General features: G+C 43.0%; 1 protein-coding gene across 1 annotated transcript in view; it reads right to left on the bottom strand.

Annotated features, from left to right (window-relative positions):
* fhit (fragile histidine triad diadenosine triphosphatase) overlaps positions 1–13049 on the bottom strand; it is a 147688-nt gene that overhangs the window by 110540 nt on the left and 24099 nt on the right. The window contains exon 2 of the mRNA XM_089011070.1: positions 11352–11476. Coding sequence (XP_088867196.1) covers positions 11352–11457 — 106 coding nt within the window. The 5' untranslated portion in view covers positions 11458–11476. The remainder of the gene's footprint in view (positions 1–11351; positions 11477–13049) is intronic.

The raw sequence follows: 13049 nt of genomic DNA, 5'->3' as shown, positions 1-13049 counted from the left end.
GCAAGACGTCTTGGGGTGACACCACGAACAAGGGGGCGGCACCTTCTGAAACTGGCCACTTCCGGTTATTTTTTTTTTGCAGTTTCAGCACACTCTAAGTCATTTTTATTGGTGTTTTGCATTTGACTAAAAATATCATACTGCGTGTTTTAGGTATTTTAGATGCTATAAAACGTTTTTCTGATGTCAGTTAGGAAAAAAAGTGATGTCGGTTGTCCTTTAAAGGTTAAAGAACTGTGAATACATACATTTGATTCTTTATTAAAATACAGTAAAGTCTCGTTATATCGATATCGTTTCTATTGATAATACTGCTTATTACGACACTATTTTCATTTCCCGTGCACATTTCTAGTTTTTGTATAATTAGTACCGTTTAGTACGATTCATGGTTTTTACGATAATCTGGTTACTACGGTGCTCTTTTTCATCTCCCGTCGGCGATTTTGCTATGTTTATATCGATACACGCCATTGTTCGCCCCATTGGTCGACTTGGTCACGTCACTTGGTCACGTGAGTTTGTTATGTGACCAGCTCCCGTGTAGCAGAGCCATTTTCATTTTCAGACGCTAGCTCGTGTGTAGCAGACGAGATTGAAGTGTTTGTGTTAAAAGGTAAAAATGGGAAGCAGAAGAAGATTGATGATTTTTTTAAATTTCATACATAATACAGTAAGATGTAAGCGTTGCAGTTTCCCTGTTGCCCACTGTACTGTATATTGTGATATCATGAGAGGCTAGCTCGCAGCGGGACAGGACAAGGAGCGCAATGGACGGCAGGTTTGGATACAAACAAAGGTTTAAATCAAGAGTTTCAGGGGGAATTCACAAGCAACAAAGGTTTGAATAGTGTCTCTTCCAATACTTAAATCAAGATAAAGTCTCTTCTGAGGTGAAACTGAAAACGGAGTTCTTTTCCAAGAGTCTCTAGGCCTCACCCCTCTTGACGTCCTCCTCATGTAGCCTAGCCACCTTTAGCAAGGTCCAAATCCAGTGACCTGTCGTGTGGTCCCAACTGGCAATGAGTTCCACGCAGCAATCAACTTCTTCGCAGAGCACAGCAATCGAGCTTGTCTTCCCCGGGCTCCACACTCAGGGGCTCTCTGCCTTAAGAGCCTTGCCTGCCAATCAAGCCGTGATCAGCCGCAGGTGTGTGGTTTGAATTGCTGCCTTCCACCAGGTGGGGCCAAGACTCTCTCTGGGTGGAGCCATCTTAGGGGGATGTATTTGCCCTCCAGGACACAGCCTCTCGTGACATCACAATATGAATTCAATCGTTTTTTGCAACAATGTTTCTTATTTTGTCTGCTGAAGCGTGATGATTTTGAAAATTACCATACATTCCATACTGTGTTTTAAAGGACAACCAATGTCACTTTTTAATCAAATGCAAACCAGCAATAAAAATGACTTCACGCCAAGACGTCTTAATTGCTTGTGAATCCAAACCATGGCTTCAGATTCGGATAATATGCTTTCTTGTTACACATCCAGTTATGAATATGATTCAAATACACTGTAGTTCTGAAGAGGAAAGCATACTTGTTTGCAATCGATTAAATAATTATATGTGCCATTTTGAGGCAACATTGGGGGAACATCTCTCACCCCAAAAAAAAAAGAGGCACAAAATGGCGAGCTCATGGCCAGCTCCGTTTCTTATATGGTGCTTGGATGCCCTTTTTTGGCGGCTTTTGTTAATGCAGTTCGACGCAGGACGGATATATCGATAGTACGGTTATATCGACATTTTTTCTAACTCCCGAGAATATCGATATAACGAGACTTTACTGTAATTAGTTTTCCTGTTTTTTTCAGTCGTCTGTATCTGCCTTATGATCATTATAATTATTTTATTTATTTATTACTGGTTAATTTATTTTTTAATAATGTTTCCATGTATTCATTTAATTCATTTTGTGTGTGTTAATTTTAACACACAAAATTCTCGCAAATTTAATATTCGTAAGGTGAAAAGTTCGTAAACTTAAGTGTTCGTAAACTGAGGTATCACTGTATGTCATCGAGCGCCATAAAGATTTTGAGAACATTGGAATGTTTTATCTGTGCTTTTCCTGTGGAAATCCTGATGCAGCCCAGCCTCACCCAGACTCTGCCTCCAGTGGCCCCCAGATAAATTGAGTTTGAGACCCCTGTTTTATTGCATCTAAAATACCCAAAACATGCAGGCTGATATTTTTAGTCAAAGGTAAAACACAAATAAAAATGAGTTGAAGTGTCCCAAAACTACTTCAAAATGACCCCGGAAATGGTGCGTTTCAGAAGGTCCCGCCTCCTTGTCTGTGAACAAAACAATGGCTTCAGATGCTTTGTTGTTACTCATCCACTTATGATTATGATTCAAATAGTTCTGAAGAGGAAAGCATAAATGTTTGCAATCAATTAAATAAGTCCTTCCGTATCTATTCGACCCGTCAGTGACAGCAATGGAGTGTCCCAGAAAAGGCAAAATATGGCGCCCAAGGTCCATTGGAAATGGGCTGATTTGTCTGCTGGAAATTTGTGTCAACTAGTATCAAATAGTAGTCTTAGTGGAACACACAACGATTCACCATCGCATTATGTTTTCCTTTTAATTTCACCATCAACACGGATCAATATGAAGTTTTCAGACCAAACAAAGTACCCAAAATGCATTGTGTGTCGCTTTCTCGCTCAGGGGCGTTCCTGACGTGATGTCACATCAGGAATCGTCACCAACTCGAAAACAAGACTTCCTGATATTTCAGTGTGAGTCTTAAAACGTAACTATAGCTATATTGCAGTGGAATCTTTGTAAAATATGCTCAGTAGAAGTCATTTTAAGTGATTTTACAAATTATGGACACAACTTGTCCGGAGGTGTCGGTTATCCTTTAAGGGTTAACGACAGCGAATTAGTGTCCGCCATCTTTATAATAATAATAATAATAATAATAATAATAATAATAATAATAATAATAATAATAATAATATGAAAGACCACTGTGCAATACATTCAAAGTGGAGACATGACATTCGCATTGTTCTCACTTCTCGAAAGTTGAAGATGTTATTTTGAGAAAACTCCTCAATGGTCTGGCAATTCATCGTGGAAAATTTGCTAATGTGTGTCATAAGATCACAGAATAATGAGGGGCATCATTCTGCATGTGCTAATTGCAACCACTTACCCACCCTCTTCAAACCAGATAGACATTCTAATCATACGTTTTATGGAACTCGTCCAAGAAAATTGGGCACCATTTGAAAAAAGAAAATGAAAGAAAAATAAAGCTTTTTTTCATAAAATGGATGGTAATGATTTCCATTATATAATGGATTGTAATTTGTTCAGTGGTTAGTGTGGCGAACCCACAGTGCAGAGGTTGTGGATTCAATTCTCGCTCCAACATGCCTGTGTGGATCTTGGGTGTTCTCGCCCGGGTGTTCTCCCAGATTCCAAATAATGGCAGTCTGATTGAACACTCTTGATTGTCCCTCGGTGTGAGTGTGAGCATGCATGGTTGTTTGTCTATATGTACCCTACAATTAGCTGGCAACTGGTTAAGGGTGTCCCCCAACTACTATCCAAAGATGGCTGGGATAGGGTCCAACAGCCCCTGCGACTTTCATGAGGATTGGGAAATTTAATGGAGAAAAAAAAGATCAAAATCATTCTTATCGGTGAAGCTTTCTTTCTCAAAATCGATTGGAAAACTTTAATCACAACAGCGTACTATAGCTATCTCAATTCCATGGCAAACTCATTTGTGTCCTTGGTTTGCCAACGTGAACTCTGATTGTTTAAAGCAGGGGTCGGGAACCTTTTTGACTAAGAGAGCCATACAAACAAAATATTTTAAAATGTTTTTCAGAGAGAGCCACACACACACACACACATATACTTTCCTGTTTCAATGGTTTTTGTGAGGTCCGGACAACTCCAGATAAGGAGTGACGACCACCGTTGCTGATAAGTTTAGAACTAGTGTTACATTTGAAGACTAAATGTCACCCCATTTCCCACTTCAACTTCTTTAAAAACAAAGAAATAAAAAGTGGACTTTAAACTGAAATAACAGCAGGGGTGAGGTTTCTGAATGGGTACATTCAAAGTCCTCACCCCTGTAGTGAATTTGGTTAAAATATCATTTTACTTTATGTGGTATGAACATTTTCCTCTCATTAACCACGCACGCACGCACGCACGCACGCACACGCACACGCACGCACGCACACACACGCACACACACACACACACACACACACACACACATACCACACACAGTGAGTAAAAATTGTGTGTATCCAAGTTAAATTAAAATATAAACGCCAAAAATAATTTTGGGTGAATGTGTTAGGACCTTTATGAAACTTTAACAGATGCATATATAGACCCTCTGAAGCCTTTAGAATGAAACACGTGTGAGGACTGGCAAAAGGTCCTCACTTGTCTAAAATGCCCTCACTTCGCATGGTATAAAATGTTAGTGGTCCTAACAAGACTAGTTGTCACGGTTTGCGAGGTGGTGATGGCGGGTTCGGATCCCAAAAAGCAGGCAGAAGGGAGCAGGAGGTTGTTTGACAAATTGTATTAAAATAAAGTCAGCAGGAACAAAATGTAAAACATCAAAATGATCTGAATGGAAAAAATACAAAGTAGCAAAAGAAAACCAAGTGTAAAAGTCCGCCAAGGTTAAACAAACACGTACACAATGCATGCTGCAACCAAGCAGCAAACAAACAATGAATCGCACCGGATGATCGTGTCAGGTGTCCTTTTAAGTGTCATTGATTATAACGACCAGCACCTGCGAGGCTGCCGGCAGGGCTGACGTCGCTACCCGCTGGTCGCCAATCTGATCGGGACGACCAGCACCTGTGCAGGTGCAGGCGGGGCCGACAGCGCCCCCCGTTGGTCGCCAACCAGATCATGACAGTACCCCCCCTTCAAGGGGCTGCTTCCAGAAGTCCCAACAGTCTCCCAAAAGGTCCACTCGCCAGGGAACGGTCGGTGGAGAGGGCAACCGCTGCCTCTCCAGCATACGACGGGCGGCGGCCTGATGGGAACGGGACTCGGCCTGGGGTGGACGAAGACGCGGCACGGATCGTCGTGGGCGTGAGTGCGATCCCTCTCGCACGTTCACGCGACGGCGCATGGCTCTGCGTGGACGTCGCTACCCGCTGGTCGCCAATCTGATCGGGACGACCAGCACCTGTGCAGGTGCAGGCGGGGCCGACAGCGCCCCCCGTTGGTCGCCAACCAGATCATGACACTAGTAATACAAATGCACACACGCACACACACTTTCCACAACATGTCAGAATATATTATTTAAAATAACTGTGATTATCCTCACTATTAATATGAATAGTTTTCCGTTCATCACGATTGGTAAAAAAAAAAAAAAATCAGCCAAATGATCGGAATGAACGTGCTGGGTCTATCGGCGAAGCTACTGCTAGCTAGCCTGCACACTGCTCATTAGCTTGCACGCTTGCTTTCTGCTGTTTCTCACAGAAGTATATTGCTGCTAACTGTTGGGGTAATTCGCCATACGAACATCTTTGAACATCTTTTTTCATTGTTTCTTTCCATTTTGGACTCCCAGATACGTCATATCCTGCCTTCCTTTTCATGATGTTATATCCTATTACGTCACATCCTATTATGTCCTTCCTCCTTCCTCTTTTCTTTCTGTCCCCTCTCGGCCGGCCCCACGATGCCCCTGCTGTCTACAAGATTAAATTAATTTATCCTGTTCAACACCTGGCTTCCTGCTGATTTAACCATCCTCTGCTATCAACACCCTGAGAAGCTATGAACCAGGAACGAACGATCACTTTCAACCCATTATAATTTGTTACCGGAAAAAATCCGGGACCTAGCGGACGGCGTCGAGAGGGGGGGAGGCACTGGCCCCCGCATTTCTTCCAGAGGACGAAGCCATTTTTTTCCTTCGAGTGTGTTCGAGTTGGGGCCACCTCTCTTTATGATGCTAGTCGCTCAGGATTGCTTTCACGGGTTAGTGTTGCAGCGAGCATGCAGCTACGTTGAATGAATGGATTGATAAGAATTTTTTGGCCAAGGACTTCTAATTACGGTTGATCTGCGTATCGGTGGGCTTGTAGTGCAGATAAAATTGGTCAAGTGGACCCTTTTTAGCCGGCCCACGCGTAGGTTTCTACGTGTGACTCATTAAGACGTGGGGGGGTAGCCCCCCCCAAAGGCACCCCCACTATATATATATATATATATATATATATTGGATTGGATTGGATTTGCCTTTATTAGTCTCACAGTGGAGAAATTTACATTTACATATATATATATATATATATATATATCGGATTTGATGGCGATAACAAATTGGATTCGATTGGATTGAGCCACAAGAATTCGCAAACAGAGCCAGGATGGTGTTTGAGAAATTATTCAAGTTGCAGGACGACTTTAAAAATTTTTAAGAAGACAAGATAAGAACTATTTATAATTGCATCACACATTGCGAAATTTGCAAAACATGCAAATGTCTAATATGGAAAACCTGGCCAAGAGCACCAAGACAGGAATCCTCAGGTTGTTGATTGGGTAAGGTGGTCATGTGCAGAGAGATCATTTGGTGCCTGGTTGGCTGTTCAAATTGTGGTGAGACGAATTAATGGACTGTGAGATGCAAAAGCCACTTGCATTCACCCATCCTGTGATCTTCTCGGCACAGACGCTGCTGAATAACAATTGTAGCATCCCAACTGCATTTTGCTTCTTGATGTCTTTGGAAACAAAATTGAATCTCTGTGGGGTGTTCAGATGTCCAAAGGAGATATAGGTCAGTATGTGTGGGTTTCCTGTAATGTACCCACAAGGGGGTACAAGCCAGTGTCTTATTGTGCCGGTCCCAAGCCCGGATAAATACAGAGGGTTGTGTCAGGAAGGGCATCCGACGTAAAAATGTTTCCCAAAACAAATATGTGAATCAAACCTCTGAATCCCATACCGGATCGGTCGAGGCCTGGGTAAACAACGGCCTCCATTGACCTTCAGTGTGCCAGTGGAAAATTGACTACTGTTGGTCGAAGAAGGACAGGAGGGAGGTGTGCCCAGAGGAAAAGAGAGAAATGGAACGCCAATAGTATAAAACTAAGAGTAGGAACTTTGAATGTAGGAACAATGACATGTAAAGGTCGAGAGCTGGTTGACATGATGCAGAGAAGGAAGGTAAACATACTGTGTGTCCAGGAGACCAGGTGGAAAGGGAGCAAGGCTAGAAGCTTAGGATCGGGGTTTAAGTTGTTCTATCATGGTGAAGACAGAAAGAGAAATGGAGTTGGGGTTATCTTCAAAGAGGAGTTTGTTAGGAATGTCTTAGAAGTAAAAAGAGTATCAGATAGAATGATGAGTCTGAAGCTAGAAATTGAAGGTGTGATGTTCAATGTTTTTTGTGGGTATGCCCCACACGTAGGATGTGAGCTGGCGGAGAAGGAGAAATTTTGGTTGGACTTTGATGAAGTCATGCAGAACATCACGAGATGTGAGAGGGTTGTAATTGGTGGAGACTTCCATGGACATGTTGGCACAGGAAACAAAGATGATGAGGAGGTGATGGGCAGGTTTGTACCCCAGATTCGGAACGCTGAAGGACAGATGGTGGTTGACTTTGCTAAGAGAATGGAAATGGCTATTGTGAATACTTTCTTTCAGAAGAGACAGGAACATCGGGTGACCAATAAGAGTGGAGGCAGAAGTACTCAGGTAGACTACATTTTGTGTCAACGGCGCCATCTAAAGGAAATCAGTGACTGCAAAGTAGTGGTTGGTGAGAGTGTAGCCAGACAGCATAGGTTGGTGGTGTGTAGGATGACGCTGGCAGTGAAGAAGAACCCAAAGGCTGAAGTGAGGACAAAATGGTGGAACTTGAAAAAGGAAGAGTGTTGCATGGCATTTAGGAATGAGGTAAGACAAGCACTGGGTGGGCAATAGGTCCTTCCAGATGACTGGAAAACTACAGCGAACATAATCAGAGACACAAGTCGGAAATTACTTGATGTATCGAGTGGAAGAAATGTAGATAAGGAGACTTGGTGGTGTAATGGGGAGGTGCAGGAGTGTATACAGTGAAAGAGGTTAGCATAGAAGAAGTGGAAGACTGAGAGGACGGACGAGAGTAGACAGCAGTACAAGGAGATGCAGCGCACGGTTAAAGTAAAGGTGGAAAAGGCCAAACAAGTGGCCTATGATGACTTATATGCTCGGCTGGACAGCAAGGAAGGCGAGACTGATCTTTAAAGGCTTGCGAGACAGAGAGACAAAGATGGTAAGGACCTGCATCAGGTTCGGGTGATTAAGGATAGAGATGGCAATGTATTAACGGGTGCCAGTAGTGTGATGGCAAGATGGAAAGAGTACATGAAGAATTGATGAATGAGGAAAATGAGAAGGAACAAAGAGTAGAAGATGTGACTGTTGTGGACCAAGATGTAGCAAACATTAGCAAGGATGAAGTGAGGAGGGCACTGAAGAGGATGAAGGGGGGAAAGGCACTCGGGCCTGATGATTTACCAATAGATGTATGGAGAGGTGGAGGTGGTGTTCCTGACTGGGTTATTCAACAATATCTTAGATGGTGAACAGATGCCTGAAGAATGGAGAGGAAGTGTACTCGTGCCCATTTTTAAGAACAAAGGAGATGTGCAGAGTTGTACTAACTGCAGAGGAATAAAGTTGATGAACCATACAATGAAACACTGGGAAAGAGTAGTTGAAGCGTGACTAACAGCAGAAGTGAACATTTTGAGCAGCAGTATGGCTTCATGACAAAAACAGTACGACAGATGCAGTGTTTGCTTTAAGAATGCTGATAGAGAAGTACAGAGAAGGTCAGAAGGAATCGCATTGTGTCTTTGTAGATCTGGAGAAAGCGTATGACAGGGTGCCCAGAGAAGAGCTGTGGTATTGCATGAGGAAGTCTGGAGTGACAGAAAAGTATGTCAGAGCGGTGCAAGACATGTATCATGACTGTAAGACAGTTGTGAGGTGTGCTGTCGGTGTGATTGAGGAATTCAAGGTGGAGGTGGGACTCCACCAGGGGTCAGCTCTTAGCCCCTTCTTATTTTCTATGGTGATGGACAGGCTGACCGACGATGTTAGACAAGAATCTCCTTGGTCCATGATGTTTGCAGATGACATTATGATCTGTAGCGAGAACAGGGAACAGGTGGTGGAGAAACTGGAGATGTGGAGATATGCCTTGGAAAGGAGAGGAATGAAGATCAGTTGCAGTAAGACGGAATATATGTGTGTGAATGAGAGGGATCCAAGTGCAAGTGATGCTACAGGGAGAAGAGATAAAGGTGGATGATTTTAAGTACTTGGGGTCAACTGTCCAGAGCAATGGAGAGTGTGGAAAAGAGGTGAAGAAGCGTGTCCAGGCAGGCTGGAGGGGCTGGAGAAAAATTTCAGGTGTGATGCGTGATAGAAGGGTTTCAGCTAGGATGAAAGGAAACGTGTATAAAACAGTGGTGAGACCAGCCATGATGTTTGGACTGGAGACAGTGCCACTGAAGAAAAGACAGGAAGCAGAGCTCGAGGTAGCAGAGCTGAAGACATTTAGGTTTTCTTTGGGAGTGACCAGGTTGGATAGGATCAGGAATGAATACATTAGAGGGACAACTCATATTAGAGGCTTTGCAGAGAAAGTCAGAGAGGCCAGACTGAGATGGTTTGGACATGTCCAGAGGAGAGAGAGTGACTATATCGGGAGAAGGATGCTGAGCCTTGAACTGCCAGGCAGGAGACCGAGAGGAAGACCGAAGAGGAGGTTTATGGATGTGATCAAAGAGGACATGAAGGTAGCTGAAGCGAGAGAAGAGGATGCACAAAACCGGGATTGATGGAGGACATTGATTCGCTGTGGCGTCCCCGAAAGGGAAAAGCCGAAAGGAAAAGAAGAACTGCAGGTAGCTTATGTCTGTGTGCTTGGTAACGATACACGTGTACTGTTTGCGTGTGAAGGCGAGGGCGTCCTTGGCGACTTTGTAGAGCGGGTGGTCAGGACAATCTATCCATGATTTTGCGGAGTTTAACACAAGTGGATATTATTGAGCTTGAGTATTTTGTTGTGTAATAATATGAGAGTGGCTGCCTTTCCAGCAGCTCCTGTGTTTTGCTTTTCTACTTTCATTTCTTTCATAACTTTGCTGCTGTGAAATGTAAATTTCTCCACTGCGAGACTAATAAAGGCAAATCCAATCCAATCCAATCCAATGTTTTGAATGTTGAAAGTGATTCAATTTTTCAATAAATGATGATTTCTTTAACTTTGCACCTTCGATTGAAACTTATTAAAAACAGACGCAATCTTGATAAATCACAGTGCGTATGTTAATTCAATCTTTTTCCATTTCCTCCTCCCAGTATCTGCGAAATATCATGTAAATGCCATATCTTGCATATTCCTTGAGACAAATTTATTAACTGATAAGGGCTATTTTTCACATTTGAAAGACAGTGAATAAATTGGCTTGTAGTGTTCTTACTGTGCTATGAGGTTTGCACACACTACATTTAATGCTTTAGTATATCCGTGTCACATCTCGTCGCCGTCCTGGGCGCGCCCCGCCCCTCCTGCCACCTCCTCCGCTGCTCCCTGAAGACGGCCCCTCCCATCATCACTCACCTGGGTTCCCACAGCTGCTTGTCATTCCCTTGATTGTGCCTTCTGACTATATTTGCCGATCGCACACTAAAGTCTCCGTCGGAGTATTCTGAAAGCCACCCTTGCTACTACCGTGCCGTCAGGTCTGCCGTTATCGATCACTATCACGTACTTAATCCTGCTGTTATCTTTGCATGCGTGTCTCAGTAAAGACTTTTGTTCCCGAGTATCTGTCTCGCCGTGTATTTTGGATCCTACCTCCCTGCTTTCCTTTCGTCACTCGAGCCCTGCCCTCGAGCCTCAAGTGACGTGACAATCCGGCGCAAACACTCCCTCCAAATGCTCCTGGCCCCTCTGTCAAATTTTAGAACCCATTGTGGCCCGCCAGTCAAAACGTTTGCCCATCCCTGCTCAAGGGCCTGCAGAACTGATTGTGAAGGCGTCCAGGTCGATTTCTGACCCTGGTCACAAATAATGGCTGAAATGTGATTGCTTTTAAATGCTTAAATCTGAAAACAAACATCTGGAAGCAGCACAACATCAGTCAAAGATTCAGATATTTTTAGGCCAGCAGAGAAGACCTTGCAGGCCCTTACAGCCCACCTTCCACTACATGTCTCATGGATGGACAATTTCATTCGCCATGACATGCGCAGTTTTAGAACATTGAATCTCTTGTAGCAGGCCTACCTGAGACCTTGAGATAAGGATACGTCCAGGCACAACTGGCTTCCTGTTGACAAGAGCAAAGGAACATTCTGTCTGCAAGAACACGGCAGACGACTTGATCAGGTGTTGTCCAAAGCGCAGGGTCGACATATCCAATTCACTGGAAGTTCTAAACAGATGGAGAGAAATCAGGTGGTCAGTCATATTATATAATGGATTTGCATGTTCTCGCCGAATGGGTTTTTTTCCGGGTCCTCCGGTTTCCTTCCATGTTCCAAAAACATACATGTAAAGCTGATTGAACATTTTAAATCGCGGGTGTCAAAGTCAAGGTACGAGTGCCAAATCTGGCCCACCACAGCATTTTATTATGTTTTATTATTTTTATTTTATGGTATTGTACCATAAGGCATGTCAAAGTGTCGCTTAAATTGGTCCGTTTAAAGGACAACCGACGCCTCCGGACAAGTTGTGTCCATAATTTGTAAAATAGCTTCAAATGACTTCTACTAAGCGAATTTTACAAAGATTCCACCGCTTATAGCTATATTTTACGTTTTAAGACTCGCACTGAATATTACGGTAGTCTTGTTTTTGAGTTGGTGACAAGTCCTCACGTCACGTCACGGAAGGGCCGCCCATGACCGAGAAAAGACACATTGTAGCAGTCCTTTAATGGCGTCAATGCATTTTGCGGTACTTTGTTTGGTCTGAAAACTTTGTGTTGATCCGTGTTGATGGCGAATTTAGAAGGAAAACACAAATAACGCGATGGTGAATCGTTGTGTGTTGCATCTATTTGATATTCGCTGACAAAACATCCCAGGAGACAATTTTCACAGAGCTTTGTCGCCATCTTCTGCCTTTTTTGGAGACTGTGAGTACTAAAGTGTTTGTCACTACATTTCTATCCAGATGATTCGAAATGACCGGAATAAATTCTTTAATCGATTGCAAACATGTATGCTTTCCTCTTCAGAACTATTTGAATCATAATCATAACTGGATGAGTAACAAGAAAACATCTTTTCCGAATCTGAAGCCATTGTTTTGATTCTCGAGCAACGCAAGACATTTTGGCGTGAAACCACGAACAAGGGGGCGGGACCTTCTGAAACTGTCCACTTCCGGGTTCAATTTTTTGCAGTTTCAGCACACTAAGTCATTTTTATTGGTGTTTTGCATTTGACTAAATTATCATATGTGTTACGTATCATGCGTGTTTTGGGTATTTTAGATGCTATAAAACATTTTTCTGATGTCAGTTAGGAAACAAAAAAGTGATGTCGGTAGTCCTTTAAGCAATAATATTTTGTCTTTGCAAGTTTTTACATTTCACAGCAGCAAAGTTACTCTCCACAAAGCGCGTATGTGTGGGAAGCCGTGCCTATTTGGGTCAGCAGAACAACACAGTCATAAAAATCGATAATACAAAATATAAAATTCTAAAAACGACATGAAAATATTTATAATTTAACTGTAAGCAGTTTGGTATATAATAGTATTCAATAGAAAACGTTGCATAAAAACAACAGATTGACATTGTATACTATCCTGTAGTTTAAACGTCACATTGGCCATTTTGAATGGATCTTGACTAACGGCCGTTTGACTTACGACCGTTTTGTCGGAACGGAACCCGGTCGTAACTAGGATCTTACCTGTACTTGTCATCTTTGTTTTCGCCATTTTATGCATCAAAGACTTATTTATGAATGCCCCCCCCCCCCCCCCCCCCCCCC

This window comes from Hippocampus bargibanti, linkage group LG12 (assembly GCF_051943395.1).
Source record: "Hippocampus bargibanti isolate YZ-2025 linkage group LG12, ASM5194339v1, whole genome shotgun sequence".
Taxonomy (NCBI): domain Eukaryota; kingdom Metazoa; phylum Chordata; class Actinopteri; order Syngnathiformes; family Syngnathidae; genus Hippocampus; species Hippocampus bargibanti.
The sequence above is the reverse complement of the archived record's forward strand: the minus strand, read 5'-3'. Positions and strand labels throughout refer to the sequence as shown.